The sequence below is a fragment of the Bufo bufo genome, chromosome 1 (genome assembly GCF_905171765.1).
Source record: "Bufo bufo chromosome 1, aBufBuf1.1, whole genome shotgun sequence".
NCBI lineage: Eukaryota > Metazoa > Chordata > Amphibia > Anura > Bufonidae > Bufo > Bufo bufo.
The window spans coordinates 168693484-168714905 of record NC_053389.1 but is presented as its reverse complement, the minus strand read 5'-3'; the positions used below and the strand labels follow the sequence as shown (position 1 = coordinate 168714905).

Below are 21422 nucleotides of genomic sequence, written 5' to 3'. Positions count from 1 at the left end.
TTACATTGTTGGATCTTAACAAGGTTCCAAGTAGAGCTTCAACATGCAACAAGAAGAAATGAGAGTGAGACAAAACATTTTTTGAGCATTCAATTAATTAAACATAACGATTAAACTGAAACGGGCTGTTTTTCAGCTGATCCAAATTTTAGGACCACATGCCTTTAAAAGGCCAAATCTGTGCAATGATGTGGATTCATTGTCATTTTCTGTCAGGTAGTCACGTTGTGATGGCAAAGGCAAAAAAACTCTCCCTTTTTGAACGTGGTCAGGTTGTTGAACTGCATAAGCAGGGTCTCACAGCGCGCCATCGCTGCTGAGGTGGGACGCAGTAAGACAGTCATTTGGAATTTCTTAAATGATCCTGAGGGTTATGGAACAAAAAAGTCAAGTGGAAGACCCAAAAAAATTTCATCAGCACTGAGCCGGAGGATCCAATTGGCTGTCCGTCAAGACACTGGACGATCCTCGACCCAAATTAAGGCCCTTACTGGTGCTGACTGCAGCCCCATAACCAGACGGCATCTAAGACTGAAGGGCTTCAAAAACAAAAAACGTCTTCAAAGACCTCGTCTCCTTGAACGCCACAGAACTGCTCGTTTCGACTTTGCAAAAGAGCACCAAACATGGGACATTCAAAAGGTGGAAGAAAGTTTTATTCTCTGATGAGAAAAAATGTAACCTTGATGGTCCTGATGGTTTTTAACGTTACTGGCATGATCCCACTGAAGACGTTTTCTACTCGCCACAGTGGAGGGGGCGCCATAATGGTCTGGGGTGCTTTTTCCTTCAGTGGAACAATGGAGCTTCAGGAAGTGCAGGGGCGTCAAACGGCCGCTGGCTATGTCCAGATGTTGCAGAGAGCATTCCTCATGACTGAGGGCCCTCGTCTGTGTGGTAACGACTGTGTTTTTCAACAGGACAACGCTACAGTACACAATGCCCGCAGGACAAGGGACTTCTTCCAGGAGAATAACATCACTCTTTTGGCCCATCCTGCATGTTCCCCTGATCTAAATCCAATTGAGAACCTTTGGGGATGGATGGCAAGGGAAGTTTACAAAAATGGACAAGAGTTCCAGACAATAGATGGCCTTCGTGCGGCAGTCTTTACCACTTGGAGAAATGTTCCCACTCACCTCATGGAAACGCTTGCATCAAGCATGCCGAAACAAATTTTTAAAGTGATAAACAATAACGGCGGAGCTACTCATTACTAAGTTCATGTTTGGAAGTTGGATTTCTGTTTTGGGGGGGGGGGGGGGGGGTTTAGTTTTTTTTTTTGGAGGTGTGGTCCTAAACTTTTGATCAGCTGAAAAACAGCCTGTTTCAGTTTATTCGTTGTTTTCATTAAATTGAAGGCTCAAAAAAATGTTTTGTCTCACTCCCATTTCTTCTTGTTGCATGTTGAAGCTCTATTTGGAACCTTGTTAAGATCCAGCCATGCTAAATATGATTTTTTGCCATTTTTCAAGTGATCTTAAACTTTTGATCAGGACTGTATATACAGGTGAAACTCGAAAAATTAGAATATCGTGCAAAAGTTCATTTATTTCAGTAATGTAAATTAAAAGGAATTGCATTAATGCAGCTTAAAATTAGAATTTTGTGAAAAGGTTCAATATTCTAGGCTCAAAGTGTCACACTCTAGTCAGCCAATTAGTCCATACCCCCTGAGCAAAGGGTACCTCAAAATTGTGATTTTGGGGTTTCATAAGCTGTAAGCCATAATCATCCAAATTATAACAAATAAAGGCTTGAGATATCTCACTTTGCATGTAATGAGTCTATGGCCTCATGCACAAGACAGTATTTTTTCACGGTCCGCAAAACGGTGTTCCGTTGTTACGTGATCCGTTTCCTTTTTTTTCCCGTGTGTCTTCCTGGATTTTTGGAGGATCACCAGACATAATAAAAAGGGAAAAAAAAATCTAAGTCAAGTTAGTGCCTTGAAAAAAAACGGACACGGATCACGGTCGCGGATGACAATCTTGTGTGCCTCCGTGTTTTTTCACTGACCCATTGACTTGAATGGGTCCGCGAACCGTTGTCCGTGAAAAAAAATAGGACAGGTCATATTTTTTTCACGGACTGGAAACGCGGATGACAAACGGTGCATTTTTTCCGAGTTTTCAACGGACCCATTGAAAGTCAATGGGTCCGCAGAAAATCACGGAAAATGGAACAACGGACACGGAACCCAACAACGGTCGTGTGCATATATTAGTTTCAGATTTTAAGTTGCATTATTAAAATAAATGAACTTTGCACAATATTCGAATTTTTCGAGTTTCACCTGTATATAGAGCTGTGAGGTCACAAGTTCACAACAATACTTAGTTCACCAAATCACCAATAAGTAGTCAGACCTGTTAAAATGTGAAGTTACACGTATTGCGCCAAAATATTCGCATCATTAGTGCCGATTTCGCAATCGCGAATTCATTGGAGCACTCTATCTGCATATAAAGCTATTGTAATATTATGCCGTACCAAACATTTTCTCCAGTCTCAGGAAACTTCCAGCAGCTTGAAAAATTTAGCTATAGTGACCCACACCTGTATTTCACGCGCATTACGTGAATATTACATTGCCAATTTTTACAATCAAGAAAATAATCTTGAATTTGCGAATATATGACGAATATTCTACCAAATATTCTCAAAATATCACGAATTCGAATATTGCCCCTGCCGCTCATCACTACATATCCGTTCACATTTATCATGTTTTTGCTGGTTTTGGCAAGCAGTGTGTGACACTATACTACTCTGGTTAAAAAGACAAAACCTTTAAGCAGGGCCGCACCTCCAATTAGGCGAGGTGCGGAAATTGCGGCAGGCGGCGCGGCCCTGGTGACAAGTGGGGGGTGGCGGCAGGGCACAGGGAGATGAGCGCTTCCATTGTGGAAGCGCTCATCTCCATAGTCATCTATATCGCAGTCTTCAGGACAACGATACAGATGGATGCTGCGGGGCTCCCTTCCCCGTTCCTCTAATAGGCTGCAGGCCCAGTGCAGTGTCCTGAAACACACTGCTTAATGTTGTGATTGTGTTTCATGTAAATTGTATTTGTAAATTTATTCTCATAAAGTTGCATAGGGAGGGGGAGGTTCTAACAAGCCTCCCAGGGATAACTCCGCCCCACACAGTGCACAGTGCAGGAAGAAGAAGGTCAGTGTCTGAGGACAAGCTGAACCTCAGCAGCCATTTTTGTGACTTATCCAAACTCTATACTTCGTTCCATGGACCAGCCGATAGAAAAGTATCTCCAGGCTACCCAGAGAGGGAATGATGATATTGACAAAGGAAGGTAACTGTCATTTATCAGACTCCAGACTCCTTTGCATCAGGTGGAGAGAGTCAAAGCTACAAGCTACCCACCATAATTAAAGACAAAAGGGCCATTTGTCTGAGTATAGTATTCCTAGAAGAGGATACAGAAGTACAGCATTATACAGTACAACAGAGATAGTTCATCCCTCCTACCTGGAGAAATAAGAGAGAAAGACTGATTGTCATAGAGGACGATTCCTTATGCAACTTCTGGGAACTAATGTGAATCACTGTGAAAGCTGCCTTTATGTAAATGACTGTTACATACCCTGATGATCTGTGGATCAGCTTCAGTAAAGTACTGGGAGTTTGTTAAAAGCTCTAGTCTCCCTTATTCTACATCATCATTTCAACTACTACCACCAACATTTGCACCTAATGGTGCTGGCGTCACGAACACAGGGGCCCAGCCGCAAAAGCACCTAACACCAATTACCATCAAGGGCACCTCAACTTCCATTGGCTGGTGTTCCCTGCAACAGAGAGTGCCCCAGAGGATTTTGTGCTGTCTTCCCCTCCACTATACGCCGGCCCAGGGAGACATCTGCTAACCGCGAGTACATGAACTATTGCACCCATCGGCCCACCGTGAGCCTCACATGTTTTCCCCTGTGGTTTGGTATGCTACACTAGTGCCTGCAGCCTTCAGAGGCCTGTGCATCGCCATCGCGCCGCCTGAGCCGTACAGCGTGGGACACAGGCTGGAAGAGGCCTGCATCGCATCGCATCGCTGCCAGCCTGATGGAGGCAAGTATGTGAGTTTATTTTTTTATATGTTACAATACAGGAGAGAAGCGCTATGGGGGCACTTGTTACTGGCACATGGTGGGGGGGGGTACTTGTTACTGGCACATGATTGGGGGGCATCTATGGGGCACATCTTACTGGCACATTATTGATTATTGGGGGCATCTACTAAGGCCACAAAGAAGAGGTATTTTATATGGGGGGCTCTGTATAGGGGCATTTTATACTGGGACACATTGTGGTGGGTTCTTTAGGGAAGGGGGGAGAGGAGTACTATAGAATCATCTATGGGGTCACTAAGAAGGGGTATTTTATACTTACAAATTATGGGGGACACTGAGGGCATCTACTGGGGCACTATATAGGAGCATTTTATAGTGTACATTATGGGAGGCACTAGGAGGAAGGGAGGAGAGGAGCACTATGGGGCATTTACTGGGGGCACTATATAGGGGTATTTTATACTGGCACATTATGGGACACTTGGGGACATTAGCTCAACTGGGGGCATTAAAAGGGGGTACACATAAGGGGGCCTTATTACTACAATTATTATTACTGGGGTGCATTATGGTGGGCTTTATTACTACTGGGGGCCTATGGGGAACATGATTACTAGTATGGGGACTATGGGAGCATTATTACTTATGGGGCACAGTAGGGACATGTTGGGGGCACTGTAGGAGCACTATTACTACCATGTGTGCTCTAGCAGAGAAATATTCCTATTGTTGGGACTTTTGGGAGCACTATTACTGTGGGGGCACCTTGGCACAGTATCAGCTTACCACCATTATTTTTGGGGGACGTTATGTTTACACTATTAGTGTCAGGGGCACTATTTGCTGGGCACAGTTATTTTAGTAAACTGCATGCCATTAATTATTGAAGGGCACTATCTGCACGGTACTAGTATTATCAGGGGGTTTATCTGTTTCTGCAGTATAATATTGGGGAGCACAGTGGCACAGTATTGGGGGTGGTAGGATGATTTGTCCATAAGATGGGAGGGTGATGGAAAAGTAGTAAATTAAGATTTAATTTTTTCAAAATGCAGAAACTAGAAATGGCTGAAAAATGGTGGTCTGGTCTGAAGGTCTGAAAGAAAAAGATGAGGAAAGAACATCTACATCAAAGGAGACGTCACTGGATGTAAGGCCTCATGCACACGACCGTAGTTATGGTCCACATCCGAGCCACAGTTTTTGCGGCTCGGATGCGGACCCATTCACTTCAATGGGGCTGCAAAAGATGCGGACAGCACTTCGTGTGCTGTCCGCATCCGTTGCTCCGTTCCGAGGCCCTGCAAAAAAAATATAGCATGTCCTATTCTTGTCCATTTTGCGGACAAGAATAGGCACGTCTACAATGGGCTGCCCGTTCCGCAAATTGCGGACCACAAAAATCGGCACGGTCGTGTGCATGAGGCCTAAGAGGTATGTGGCGCTGTATTACCCTGCATGTTCTGTAGTGATATACGTAATATTAGGAGGGAAGGGGTTAGGTTGCTTTTTTAAATTTTCGCCTCAGGCAGCAGAAAGGCTAGGTGCACCTCTGCCTTTAAGGGTTCATTCACACAGCTCTTGATAGGTCATTGATATCAGAGATCATGGGGTCCCCCGACGATCAACTGTTAGAAGAGGCCAGCTCTCCGTGAGTGCCGTGTTCTCTTCCTAGGCCAGGTCACAAGGCCTAGTTGCAGACCCATTAGATGAATGGGGCTGAGCTGCAATACCAAAAACAGCCACTAAATTATGTATGGCGCTGTGCTTGTATAGCTGCTAGGAGCCTGCAGTGCTCCCCAGAGCTTCGGTAAGTGTAGAAGTGCCGAGACTCAGCCCCCCGCCAATGTGATAGAGCTATCCTGATGATTAGGTCATCATTATCAGTTAGGGCTCTTTCACATGAGCAGATCCCATACATGGAATCCGCTGCGTGAAAGAGAGCCAAGCCCCGCTCCGGACAGCACAGACACGGAGCATTAACATGATTGATAATGCTCTGTGCCTCTGTGACCTTTTTACTACAAAATCACGGTGACAACTTTATCTCACTGTGATTTTGTAGTAAAAAGATCACAGAGAGCCAAAGAGCATTATCAATCATGTTAATACTGCGTGTCTGCTGTCCGGAGCGGGGCTTGGCTCTTTTTCACGCAGATTACCCACACGGCATCCGCTCATGTAAAAGGGCCCTTACTGGATAACCTCTTTAAGCCTTTTTCAAATCAGGTGCTGAAAAACAAACTCTACTATGTGTACATGATTTATATTCCATTAGGTTCTATGAAATCTGTATTAGGGTCTCTACACACATGAATTTGGCATGGGCATCTTTTACCTCTAAAAAATGTAAAAAAATTGCAATTTTCTTTGCCACCAGTGGTTTTCGATGCTTTTTTTTTGTGGGGATTTTCGGATTTATTTTGCACACAATGAGTGGCATTTACTAAAGCCTTAAAAAAGTTGCATGCTACATTTGCACAATAATTTGCAACTTTTTGAGCTTCTTTCCACTTTTCTAAAGTGGTGATAAAAGACGGGGGGCTTAGCGGGAGGGGCTTTAATGCAGCCCACTAGATTTACTATAATTTTACTATAAGTTTCTGGTGTAAGTTATGGCTTAAGGCTACATCAGCCCCAGCTGGCATAGACTTCAGTTTCTGGTGCACAGAATTCCAGCACAGGGAAATCAATATTGATGTATGGGAATGCCAGTTTTGATAAATGTCCCTCCAGTATTTCTTACGGCCAGTATTTTCTTCATGGCGTTTTTCCCCTATAGAGAAGGTGTTGTTGAAAAAAGGCTACAGCATGCTGCTTTTTTAAAAAAAAAAGAAGTCAGGAACGGAAATGGAATGCACACTGAGTAATTTCCGTTTTTTTGCGGACCCATTGAAATGAATGGTTGCATATACGTCTGCAAAAAAACAAAAAAAAACACGGAACGGACACAGGACACAAAGAAAATATGTTCTTGTGCATGAGCCCTAAAAGCAACAATGGGCATAGTGCTTATCACACATCTGTTACTAATGTAAGTACAAGAGAAATCCCAAATATGTCACCTCCCATAAGAATTTAAAGTTTTAGTGAAAAAATGTTCTTCAAAGGGAATGTGTTATCAGAAAATGACCTACTTTTACATTAAAAACACTTTTATAATTTTGGGCGATTTTATTTTTAGAAACATAGAATGTGTCTGCAGATAAGAACCATTTGGCCCATCTAGTCTGCCCAATAAGTTTCCTTTTCAGTATCTTTATGTTTAAAATAATGCTATACTTTTCACACTGATCACCAAGCCTAATAAAAGATGCCACTTCTTGATCTGTACAGATCACTTTTCATCATTATCATCATAGTCAGAATTACAATGACAGATAACACCTCTAAATATAGATAACACAGGATCCACCATTCACAAAAGGTGATTGTGAAAGCTTATCTACTCCTTGCTTGTACAATGACCTCTGCACAGGTCACAGAGCATGCCTAGAAAACTCTCCCATAGAAGTCACTGACCATTTATGTTTATGGCCCATGGGGCTGCTGTAAAGTATCTCTCTAAATGTTGTTAACAGCGGCTCAAGCAAGATGACAGCCCCCATAATCATGTTCAGAATTTAGAATTTAAAAAGTCTGCAATCAGAAAATAAAAACTGATTAGAGAAAGGATGTGTCGCTCTTTGGTTTTAACTGGCAGAAAAAAATTATAGGTGACACATTCCCTTTATGGCCTTTTTACATGGGCCAATGCACAGGCAATAAAAGAGAATAAACTGATCATTCCTGATAATTCTCTTATTGCAACCATCTCCTCTGTGTGAGGACAAATGACATCTACGGCAATCACTAGTCTCCTACAGATTTACTAGACGATGTGCTGCTGACAAAGATTTTATGTTCTGCATATAAGATGCAAAATTCCAAAATCAGACAGCTCACGAACTCAGCATCGATGTCCGCACGGGAAAGGAGCAATCCCCATAAGATGCATAAGAAATGATCCCAGCAGACGTACTTGCTCTTCAGAATATGCTTTATTAAACGGTTCATAGAACGCGTTTCGGCATGTCAGCCTTCCTCAACTGCAGAGTACAGACTGACACTTTCTCACATTTTATAGACCTAAATCACAATCACATGATGATGACCTCATCAATCAATTAGTAACAGACATCACTAGCTAATGATGAAAAACACCTGACGTCCTGATTCGTGTCTTTCCAGGCCAACTTCGTGGCATTGCACTCTGCGAAAAATAACAAATGAGAAAACAAAATTAAAAACACATGACCTCATAATCCCTATTAAGCCCTTTTGGATATAGCGTATCCAACATATGGATCCAAAAGGCCTCCCTGCGTAACAATAATCTCTTCAAATCACCTCCCCTCCTTGGTTGACATACCTGCTCTATGACCTGATATTTCAATTGTGCAACAGAATGATTATGGTTATGAAAATGAGAAGGAATAGGTAACAGCAAATTTTGTTTCCGTATTGTGGATTTATGTTTAAATATACGATCTTTCACCATTTGGATCGTCTCTCCCACATACAACAACCCGCATGGACATTTGATAAGATAAATGACATTTTTTGTGTCACAGGTGTAGTAGCCTCTGATCTTATAGGCCTTCCCAGTGCGTGGATGATAAAAATATTGTCCTTTTTGTACATTACTACATTGCATGCAGTGGAGACAAGGAAATGTACCTCCCTTTTGACTGACCAAAGTTCTCTCGATCTGTATTTTATTACTGGTTCCAATATCTGAGTGAACCAAATGATCCCTCAGGTTGGGGCTACGTTTATTGCATATAAGAGGTGGATTTTTAAACTTCTCTACCATTGGATAGGATTTACCCAGGATATGCCAATGTTTACGCACAATATTATCGAAGAGATGGTTATATGGATGATATTTATGAACAAATGGTATGCGTGCACCTGCATCCTTGTCCCTGGCTGTAATTACACCTTCATTAGCACTCCTCGCTTCCCCGAGTACCCCCTCTGGGTAACCTCTGTCCCGGAACCTGGAAGACATCTCTTCCATTCTCAAGGTTTGTATTTCAGGAGTTGACACTATCCTTTTAACCCTTAAAAACTGGGACTTGGGGATAGCCTTTTTCAGGGGAAGTGGATGTGCACTCTGGTAGTGTAGTACGCTATTCCTGTCTGTTTCCTTACGAAACAAATCTGTGGTCAAACCCCCATCCATCCGTTTCGATATTTGTACGTCCAAAAAGCTAATGGTATGGCAATCATACGTCATAGTAAATTTTTAATTCTTCCCAGACGTTATTTAGATGTTCCAGTAGTACGAGGAAGGGCTCGAGTGGCCCCGCCCATACGCAAAAAATGTTGTCAATGTATCTTTTCCATACCATGACAAAACTCTTAAAGTATTCATGTGTATAAACATGGTGCTTTTCAAATGACGACATATATACACTCACCTAAAGAATTATTAGGAACACCATACTAATACGGTGTTGGACCCCCTTTTGCCTTCAGAACTGCCTTAATTCTACGTGGCATTGATTCAACAAGGTGCTGATAGCATTCTTTAGAAATGTTGGCCCATATTGATAGGATAGCATCTTGCAGTTGATGGAGATTTGAGGGATGCACATCCAGGGCACGAAGCTCCCGTTCCACCACATCCCAAAGATGCTCTATTGGGTTGAGATCTGGTGACTGTGGGGGCCGTTTTAGTACAGTGAACTCATTGTATTGTTCAAGAAACCAATTTGAAATGATTCGAGCTTTGTGACATGGTGCATTATCCTGCTGGAAGTAGCCATCAGAGGATGGATACATGTTCTCATTCTGTTTACGCCAAATTCGGACTCTACCATTTGAATGTCTCAACAGAAATCGAGACTCATCAGACCAGGCAACATTTTTCCAGTCTTCAACAGTCCAATTTTGGTGAGCTCGTGCAAATTGTAGCCTCTTTTTCCTATTTGTAGTGGAGATGAGTGGTACCCGGTGGGGTCTTCTGCTGTTGTAGCCCATCCGCCTCAAGGTTGTGCGTGTTGTGGCTTCACAAATGCTTTGCTGCATACCTCGGTTGTAACGAGTGGTTATTTCAGTCAAAGTTGCTCTTCTATCAGCTTGAATCAGTCGGCCCATTCTCCTCTGACCTCTAGCATCCACAAGGCATTTTTGCCCACAGGACTGCCGCATACTGGATGTTTTTCCCTTTTCACACCATTCTTTGTAAACCCTAGAAATGGTTGTGCGTGAAAATCCCAGTAACTGAGCAGATTGTGAAATACTCAGACCGGCCCGTCTGGCACCAACAACCATGCCACGCTCAAAATTGCTTAAATCACCTTTCTTTCCCATTCTGACATTCAGTTTGGAGTTCAGGAGATTGTCTTGACCAGGACCACACCCCTAAATGCATTGAAGCAACTGCCATGTGATTGGTTGACTAGATAATGGCATTAATGAGAAATAGAACAGGTGTTCCTAATAATTCTTTAGGTGAGTGTATATTTGCGTAGGGCGGGGCCACATTCGAGCCCATCGCCGTCCTGCGTTGCTGTACATAAAATTGGTCACCAAATAGGAAATAGTTCTCATGGAGAACTAAATGTAACAAATCCCCCAAAAATTGCTGTTCACTGGAATAACCACTCGACTGCAACATAGTGGTGGTGGCCTCCTCCCCCTTAGAATGCTCTATAGAGGTGTAGAGGCTCACCACATCTATTGTTACAAGCAAGCAATCATTTGGGATATTGATTAACTCCTTAATGATAGTCAAAAAGTGGGACGTGTCCAACAAGAATGATTCAGTATTTTTTACCAACGGTGTCAAAACTTTCTCCAATACAATTGCCAAGGGAGACAGTACAGAGTCTACCGAGGCCACAATTGGCAGTCCGGGCGGATTTATAAGAGTTTTGTGCACCTTTGGCAAAAGATAAAACACAGGTGTCTCTGGTGAATGATCAAAAACTCGTATAACTTGTCGTCAATAACCCCACGAATCTTATAGCCCGATGCCAGTTCCATAATTTTTGCTTTAATGCGAAATACCGGGTTATAGTCCAATCTTTTATACACTGCTCAAAAAAATAAAGGGAACACATAAATAACACATCCTAGATCTGAATTAATTTAATATTCTTCTGAAATACTTTGTTCTTTACATAGTTGAATGTGCTGACAACAAAATCACACAAAAAAAGAAAAAATGGAAATCAAATTTTTTAACCCATGGAGGTCTGAATTTGGAGTCACACTCAAAATTAAAGTGGAAAAACACACTACAGGCTGATCCAACTTTGATGTAATGTCCTTAAAACAAGTCAAAATGAGGCTCAGTAGTGTGTGTGGCCTCCACGTGCCTGTATGACCTCCCTACAACGCCTGTGCATGCTCCTGATGAGGTGGCGGACGGTCTCCTGAGGGATCTCCTCCCAGACCTGGACTAAAGCATCTGCCAACTCCTGGACAGTCTGTGGTGCAACGTGACGTTGGTGGATAGAGCGAGACATGATGTCCCAGATGTGCTCAATTGGATTCAGGTCTGGGGAACGGGCGAGCCAGTCCATAGCATCAATGCCTTCGTCTTCCAGGAACTGCTGACACACTCCAGCCACATGAGGTCTAGCATTGTCTTGCATTAGGAGGAACCCAGGGCCAACCGCACCAGCATATGGTCTCACAAGGGGTCTGAGGATCTCATCTCGGTACCTAATGGCAGTCAGGCTACCTCTGGCGAGCACATGGAGGGCTGTGCGGCCCTCCAAAGAAATGCCACCCCACACCATCTTGGTGTTCTCTGGCAAATGCCAAACGTCCTGCACGATGTTGGGCTGTAAGCACAACCCCCACCTGTGGATGTTGGGCCCTCATATCACCCTCATGGAGTCTGTTTCTGACCGTTTGAGCAGACACATGCACATTTGTGGCCTGCTGGAGGTCATTATGCAGGGTTCTGGCAGTGCTCCTCCTGTTCCTCCTTGCACAAAGGCGGAGGTAGCGGTCCTGCTGCTGGGTTGTTGCCCTCCTACGGCCTCCTCCACGTCTCCTGATGTACTGGCCTGTCTCCTGGTAGCGCCTCCATGCTCTGGACACTACGCTGAGACACAGCAAACCTTCTTGCCACAGCTCGCATTGATGGGCCATCCTGGATAAGCTGCACTACCTGAGCCACTTGTGTGGGTTGTAGACTCCGTCTCATGCTACCACTAGAGTGAAAGCACCGTCAGCATTTAAAAGTGACCAAAACATCAGCCAGAAAGCATAGGAACTGAGACGTGGTCTGTGGTTACCACCTGCAGAACCATTCCTTTATTGGGGGTGTCTTGCTAATTACCTATAATTTCCACCTGTTGTCTATCCCATTTGCACAACAGCATGTGAAATTGATTGTCACTCAAGTGTTGCTTCCTAAGTGGACAGTTTGATTTCACAGAAGTGTGATTGACTTGGAGTTTCATTGTGTTGTTTAAGTGTTCCCTTTATTTTTTTGAGCAGTGTACGTGGTGTTATCGGATAATTGGCGTTCAGCTTCTTGTATATATTTATCCTTATCCATAATCACAATTGAGCCTTTATCGGCAGGCTTCACAAACCAAGGATTGGTCCTTCATCAAATTGTATATTGCCTGTTGTTCTTCAGTGGAGATATTGCTAGTTATACGTAGCTCGCCTTTTCTTGCCGCCTCCATCTTGGATCGGATCTCTTTGGTCACAAAATGTACAAATGTCTCAACAGGGTGATAAACTTTAGGGGGTGTAAATTTGCTTTTCAAATGTAAGCCTATATCCATCAGCTTCAACACCGATCCCTCTTTATTATCACTGGTATTCACCATCTGTGAAGGAGAATCCCTCACAGAGAAGTGCGCCTTCAATCTCACCCTCCGAAACAATTGTTGGAGGTTAATGTCCATCTGAAATGTATCAAAGTGACTAATCGGGGAAAATGACAAGCCCCTCTCCAGCATATTCATAGTGTTCACCGATTGTTTTAGAAGATAAATTGATTACCACCGAGGGTCGCCTAACTGAGACCGCATTGTCACATTCGGTTGCGGGGGGCGCTGTAGACCTCCGATGTTATCTGTCCGCCCGGCGTTTCCTCGAGGAGGACGCCGTCCGAAGCCCCGCCTGAAAAAAAGGCGTGTCACCTGCGAGTCGTTCGAGTCGCTGCCCGAGCTGGAGGTATACTGATATCCAGACTTGGATCCTCCTCTGTAGCCAGGACAAGATCTTTGCGATGGATCCTGCCATCGGTGTACCATAGTCTTCACCGTCGCGTAGGAACTTTGATCTTTTTTTCTCTTGGGTCTCTTTACGGTAGTGTCATGCCCTGCTCAGGCTATGTGCGGAGGTCTGCCAGATTAGCAGCACGTGTCTAGCCTTTTGTTTTGTTTTGGAGTCAAGCTAGATCCGCCTCCCTTCAGGTGCACTGGGTGGGGTCGTTGGTTTCAGTTTAAATCACACCCACTCCCAGTGTTCCCTGCGGGTTATAGCTTCTGTCTGGCTCTGTGTTTGCAAGGAAGGAAGGAAGGATTGGCTGTTCCTGCTCAAAAGATAAGTTGGTTTTTTGTTCTCTTGTGGTTTGCTGTCTAGGCTGTTAGAGAGACGCCTGCCCCTCCAGGTTCGGAGGGAGCAGGCTGCCTCTATTTCCCCTTTCATCATCTTAGGGATTTTTAGGGTATTCTCAGCCCAGGCACGAGGACACGTTATTCCCACCTTAAGGGTCTGAACGTGGGCTTCGCAGTATAGGGAGAGCTGGTAGGGATTTATCAGGAGGTGACCTTGATCCCCAGCTTCTCGCCTAGAAACTTGTTTGTTTATTTATCTGTGTTTCTATATCCTGTCCGCCGTGACAGGTAGGTCTCGATGTAATTGTCAACAGTTCTCTTTAATGTAGCAAACTCCTCTGAACTCAAGGAGTCCTGTAGTTGTTGTTCAGTAGTTATGATCTTCTCCTTTCGGTCCACTATAGTTTTTTGTAATTTGTCAACGGTCAGTAGAATTAAATCCAGTGAACACTTATTGATAATTTTCTCTTAGTCCGTACAATAAGTTGGGTCATCAGAAAAGAAAGTAGGGCGCAGATGTACCCGCATCCCCCAGGGGAATCCGGTTTAATTTGAAATACTCTGCAAGGGTCACAGCATGTAGTTCGTATGAGGCCAATCTTCTAGATTCCCGCTCCCAATGTCTCTTTAAATTCACTTGCAGAAATAGCCAAGAATTCAACTGAGGATGTCACCTGTGACAAAATCCGGGTTGCATCGTCCTCATTAAAGCTGAGGGTAGTGGTTATATTCGTGGTCGGTGCACGTCTCCAATATATAGCAAAATTCCAAAATCAGACAGCTCACGACCTCAGTATCGATGTCCGCACGGGAAAGGAGCAATCCCCATAAGATGCATAAGAAATGATCCCAGCAGACGTACTTGCTCTTCAGAATATGCTTTATTAAACGGTTCACAGAACGCGTTTCGGCATGTCAGCCTTCCTCAACTGCACAGTACAGACTGACACTCACATTTTATAGACCTAAATCACAATCACATGATGATGACATCATCAATTAGTAACAGACATCACTAGCTAATGATGAAAAACACCTGACGTCCTGATTCGTGTCTTTCCAGGTCATAGATTCGTGTCTTTATCAGGTCATAGAGCAGGTATGTCAACCAAGGAGGGGAGGTGATTTGAAGAGATTATTGTTACGCAGGGAGGCCTTTTGGATCCATACGTTGGATACGCTATATCCAAAAGGGCTTAATAGTGATTATGAGGTCATGTGTTTAATTTTGTTTTCTCATTTGTTATATTTCGCAGAGTGCAATGCCACGAAGCTAGCCTTGAAAGACACGAATCAGGACGTCAGGTGTTTTTCATCATTAGCTAGTGATGTCTGTTACTAATTGATTGATGAGGTCATCATCATGTGATTGTGATTTAGGTCTATAAAATGTGAGAAAGTGTCAGTCTGTACTGTGCAGTTGAGGAAGGCTGACATGCCGAAACGCGTTCTGTGAACCGTTTAATAAAGCATATTCTGAAGAGCAAGTACGTCTGCTGGGATCATTTCTTATGCATATAAGATGCAATCACTCGATGAACAAGCATTTGCTTGTTGTTGGCTGACCTGCAGCACATTTATAAACAGCAAATAATGGGAAACCGTGATCGTACAAATGCTTGTTCCCAATAATCACCCTGATCCTCTGCTCATCTAAAGGGGTCTTTACTGTATGAGCCGCTATACACCAGTTTTCTAACAGAAAACAGTCACAAATTTTGGTGGACGCCTGTTTTGTGTAAAAATTTGTGACGTTTTGCATGTTTACGCCATGTTCACAACTTTTCCAAAAAGAGGGTGTGGTTTAGCCCCCAGCATATAGCTCATAGCCAACTGTGAATTGACATTCCGCTGCAAGGACCACCAGCAGATCAAGAGTGGAATATAAAATACCAGTCTTAAAGGGGTTTCAGCTCTGAACCCGGACATTCCTCCATTTTCACCCAGGCAGCCCCCTTGATAGGAGCATCGGAGCAGTTCATGCTAAATGGAAATTTTATTTTTTTAAATCTCAACCCCTGCAGTCCCGTCAGTATATACAGTGCTGCCCCTAATTATTCATACCCCTGGCAAATTTTGACTTAAAGTTACTTTTATTCAACCAGAAAGAAATTTTTTGACGGGAAATGACATAGGTGTCTCCCAAAAGATAATAAGGCGATGTACAAGAGGCATTATGGGACAAAAATAAAATTTCTCAGCTTTTATTTACATTTGAGCAAAAAATACAAGATGTTCCGCACTGTGGAAAATCTCAGAGGATGTGGTCGGAAGCCAAAAGTGACACCTGTGCTGGCCAGGAGGATAGTTAGAGAGGTGAAAAAGAATCCAAGGATCACCACCAAGGCCATCCTGGTGAATCTGGGCTCTGTTGGTGGCAATGTCTCAAGGCAGACAATCCAACAGACACTGCACAATGCAGACCAAGGAGGACGCCACTTCTCCAGATAAGGCACACAAAAGCTCGCTTGGCCTTTGCAAAAGCTCATCTGGACAAAGACGACGACTTTGGTCTTCTGTGTTATCGTATGAAACAAAAATTTTATTGTTTGGTCACAATGAGGTTTCCTTCATTTGGCGTAAAAAAGGAGAAGCCTTCAACCCAAAGAACACCATCCCCACTGTCAAACATGGTGGTTGGAACCTAATGCTTTGGGGGTGTTTTTCAGCCAATGGACCAAAGAACCTAATCACCGTAAACACACAGCAAAAGTGGTGAAAAATGGTTAGCAGACAACAACATTAACGTTTTGGAGTGGCCCAGCCAGAGTCCAGACCTGAATCCAATTGAGAATCTGTGGAGGGAGCTAAAGATCAGGGTGATGGCAAGAAGAGCCTCCAAGCTGAACGATTTGGAGCTCATTGCTAAAGATGAATGGGCAAAAATACCTGTGGAGACATGCAAAAAGCTGGTCTGCAATTATAAGTGTTTGATTGCTGTAGTAGCCAATAAAGGCTTTTCTATTGATTATTGAGAAGGGTATGAATAATTTTGGACTGGACACTTTTTTGCTCAAATGTAAATAAAAGCTGAGAAATGTTTTTTTTTTCCATAATAATGCCTCTTGTACATCGTCTTATTTTCTTTTGGGAGACACCCATGTCATTTCCAGTCAAAAAATTACTTGCTGGTTGAATAAAAGTAAAAATTTGCCAGGGGTATGAATAATTATGGGCAGCACTGTATGCCACCCCCCTCCCAGTGCCCTCAGTATATATATATATATATATAAATATATATATATATATATATATATATATATATTTATTTATTTATTTATATTAGCACTTTGTAGTGCCCCCTGGATATACCTTGATCCCGTAGTGCCCCCAGTATGTATAAAAGCCCCCATAGTGCCCATTGTACATATTTCTTCATAGTCCTGTTACTGCCAACAAATTGAAAAACAAAACAAAAAAACATACCCCATCCATTTGTACGCACAGGGATACTTGCTCCTCAATGCAGGCACCAGAACCTGATGCTCCCAGTGTGATTATGTGACATTACCATGGTGTTTGCATCAGGTCCTGCTGCCTCTAGTAAGGAAAGTGTGTTCTTACACGAGAGGTATTATTTTTTCTTAACCCCTGAGAGGCTTTTTTTTTTTATAAAGTGTACTTGTTTTTAATAGATGTTAAATGATTTCACTCCTGTCTAACCAGCCGGTAAAGATTGGCCCACTGATTTCAATGCAGTCCATCTAGCCATGAAAACAGCCAAAAATAGGAAGTCCTATTTTTTTGATGGCCGCTCTTCACTAGCAGTTACAAAAAGTGAATAGCCCCACAGACTTTAATTGGGTCTGAAAACAGCAGTTACAAAAACAGCTATCACACGTATGTTTTTCACCGTCGTGTAAATGGCGGCTTAGGCCACTTTCATACAGGCAGGTCTAGTTCACACTTCAGTTATTTGACCTGTGATTTTGCATCAGTAAGGCCTCATGCAGACGACCGTGCTGTTTTTTGCGGACCGCAAAACGGACAAGAATAGGACATGCTATATTTTTTTTGCTGGGCCTCGGAACGGAGCAATGGATGCAGACAGCACACGGAGTGCTGTCCGCATCTTTTGCGGCCCCATTGAAGTGAATGGGTCCGCACCCGAGCCGCAAAAACTGCGGCTCGGATGCGGACCCGAAACAGTCGTGTGCATGAGGCCTTATAGCGAGCCAAAATCAGGTGTGGATCAAAACCACAGAACAGGTGCAAATCTTTCCATTATGCCTAATTTCTCTGTAGGCTCCATTACTAGCTTTTGGCTCACAATCACTGATGAAAATCACTGATCAAACATTGACTGCGTGAACTGAGCCTCAGTGTTTGGTCATGGATTCACATCAGCGATTGTGAGTCAAATCCAGGTGCAGGTCAAATACACAGAAAAGGTGTAAACCTTTCCATTATATCTTATCTCTTTCTAGGTTTCACTCCTGGTTTTGGTTGATCAAACACCAGCTGTATGAATAAGGCTACTGATACAGAAACTTTCTCGCGCTACTTTTCCCAAACTTGGTGGTGGGGGAAATCGCAATGCAAGAAAACAGCGGACTATAATGAACAAATATAAGCTATTGTGAACCTTGCAAATTGCAAATGTGGTATCTATGCAGGTATTCTCCAGCTTCAGATCCGTCTTAGAGCTCCCTCTGATACCTACTTCAGCCATACACTCCGGTGAAATATCTATTGTGCAATGAACCCCTATGACCAGCTTGTGGTCACAAATCTCGCTTTCACCAACAGTTCCGTTAGCTCAAGTGTTTGATGTTCTTTTGAATCTGTTAATTCACAATGACTCAAGTATAAAAGCACACACATAATTCACATACAGCGTACAGAAGAAGGGGAAATAAGATGAGAAGGAATAATAAAGGGATGAAATAAACCCATATGTAGCAACGCTAACAATATAGCACTGCATTTTATTATTTTATACTGCAAGATAAAGAATCATGAGAGGCAGTAAAATAGTAGCTATGAAATTTATGAGACCTTTGCTCTGGTATTAAACGCACACAAAGTATGTAATGAAGCCTTGATTTTGTATTTTAAGCCATTCCATACACACCCAGTTTTTACCTTCAGTAACAGCCCCTATATTGATCATGCGGGCACAGCCTGATCAGTGCACGGTACATGTACGGTGGAATGCAGGACCTCAATTCCAGCTGCCTTGTACACATATAAGCATGTTAGAAACGGGTATCAATGGAAAGGATAAAAAAGGAATTTATACAATTTATCCTTTTCTTTTGTGATGAATTTAAAATATACTACTGGAAAAAGATTTTTTTTTTATATAAATAAAAATAAGTCGGTTAATCAGTTAAAAGGGTTTTTACAAGATTTAAATCTCTGTATCTGATCGGTGGGGGTCTGACACCCGCAACCCCCGCCGATCGGCTTTTTGAGAAGGCACCGGTGCTCCCGTGAGCGCCGCGGCCTTCTCCTTCCTCACCAAGCACAGCACCGCATATTGTATAGCGGCTGTGCTTGGTATCGCAGTTTAACCCCATTGACTTTTATGGGGCTGGTGTGCCTAGGCCATGTGAATGATGAACGTGTTTTCACTCGGCCTAGGAAAAGCTGCGAGAATGACGCAGCACTACTGTGAGCGCTGATGCCTTCTCAAACAGCGATTGGTGGGGCTCGGCCAGGTCATCCAAGTCTCAGAACACCCCCTTAAGATAAAAAGCCTAATTTTACAATATGGCAATGGTGAAGGGTGTTACATGTAGTGTTCAAAGTTCCAAGATCCTTACTTTACAAAAAGATCCTCCACATACTTTTGTCTGCTATCACTGTTGCTTTTTTCTGACACCATATTTTTTTTATTACAGGTCTGTTGATTGAGTGGTGTTGAAGTGTTCACTTGCTTGTTAGATGAACGTGTGCACCATTTGTGCAATTAATGGACTTTGGAAAGAGCCAAGTAGAGAAGCTGGATGGTCCATCTGTCAAATCTTGGAAAGAGTTGGACGAGAAGTTTGTATAGTGCATTAGCGGTCAGAGCAGGGAACTCACACAGGTACAGAGGGGTCTTGACTGTCAAGACAGACAGAGGCACCCCAAGATTGTCGTATAAGTAGAGCTGCTGTATCTCAAATGACAGACACAGCATCACAATTTGGCTCTGCAGTAGCCCCTGGGATGACTACCCTGATAATAGGAACGATCTACTTGAAGCAGGACTACATTCACGCATGCCACTGATATTTCATGATCACCAAGATCGCCTGTACTGGTGCCATGAGAGACCCTACTGGAGGCATGAATGGCAAACAATAGAGTAAAGCTGGACTGAGGGCTTTAGCCTTAGGGGGAGGCGACCATGACGGGGGGTGGTTTAAGGAGACCAAGGGTGGGGATTGGTGTATTTGTAGGGGGATCGGGGAGGAGTTAGGGGGTTTATGGGAGGAGTGTGGTCAGTAAGAGGGGCCATTTTGTGGGGAGAAACAACTGGACAAACTGTGCTCACCGGAGATGGAGGCCTTTATGGCAGAGCTACGGGCAGCAGCAGCGGAGCGTGGCGAGGTTTGGCTCCAGGAGCGCGGGCAGGAGCTGCTGAGAGGGGCGGCGGAGGTGCCTGTGTTGCCTCCGCCCACGGTTTCCCGGCCGCGGCGGTCTATCCCACCGGCGCGCCTTAGCCCGGATAGCGGACCCCCTCGGGCTCAGCACTGGAGACAGAGCCCCAACAGGGATCCTCCACGCCTGCAGGCCCCGTTCCTCCCAGCACGCCCAGGCGTGGGAGGAATCCAGTTAGTAGGCGGAGCCCCCATGCAGGCAGTGCCAGGTCTGCCCTGCCAGTGACGCAGCAGAGGGAGTCGGGAGCAGGTTCGGCAGGCCCAGTCATGGGAGAAGTGGCTGGGGCCCCTCGGCGTGCTGAGGTAGGAGAAGATGGCGGAGCTGCTGCAGGCCGCGTGGCAGGAGGCTCTTGTCCAGGACCACCGGGATGCAAGAGGGGGTTGGCTCCGCCTCCCCTGAAGATGCAGGAGAAGACTGTCCGGCCGACGTCCCTGGCTCCGGCCTAGCCAGGGGACACTCAGGAGATGTCTGTCCAGGAGGATCTGCGCAGAGGACCAGTCGGGAAGCAGGATCTGCGGCTGGTGGGGTCACAGCACCCTTGCAGCCAGGTGAGCAGCAGTGGGGACCTTTAGTGCAGTGGGGTGCTAGCTTAGCTGCGGGGGGAGGGGGGCCCCAGGCAGAACTGAGTAAAGATTTGGGGCAGTTGTTGGGGGGGGGTTAGCCGGTTTGGTAGCAGGATGGGGCATGGGGACCGTCCCCATTGCCGGAGTGGGGTGTTGGGGGGGGGCTCTGGGCCGGCGGGATCGGGTGTGCGGGCCAGCTCGGTGTCTGTTCAGACGCAGGCGGGGTGCTCAGGGCAGGAAGATGCGACGCGGTTGTATGACAGGACGAAGGGGGAGGTATATGTATATGTATGTTTTGAGGGTCCCCTGGGGGCGCCTCTTAAGCAGGAGGTGAGGGACAAAATATGGAAAGGGGAGTACGTAGATATTTTTTCCTTGCTCCCTTTGGAGAAATATAACTTAGATAAAGTTCAGAAGGACCGGAGCAAGAAGGAGGACGAGGAAAAGCGCAGGCACGGGCTTATACAGAGGTAGTTTGCAAACTGGTTACAGGCGTTTGCGATACTGGCGAGCGTCATAGGGGAAAAAGAGCCGGGATGTTGCTCCGCTCTATTTTGCTACCTGGATGCCATTGGGGAAGCATACAGGGTATATGGGGGTTT

General features: G+C 44.5%; 1 protein-coding gene across 1 annotated transcript in view; it reads left to right on the top strand.

Moving 5' to 3' along the window:
- Window positions 1-18250: 18250 nt before the first annotated feature.
- Window positions 18251-21422, top strand: part of KCNJ1 (potassium inwardly rectifying channel subfamily J member 1) — a 70500-nt gene continuing 67328 nt past the window's right edge. The window contains exon 1 of the mRNA XM_040431823.1: window positions 18251-18282. Within this exon, the coding sequence (XP_040287757.1) occupies window positions 18266-18282 (17 nt within the window). The 5' untranslated portion in view covers window positions 18251-18265. The remainder of the gene's footprint in view (window positions 18283-21422) is intronic.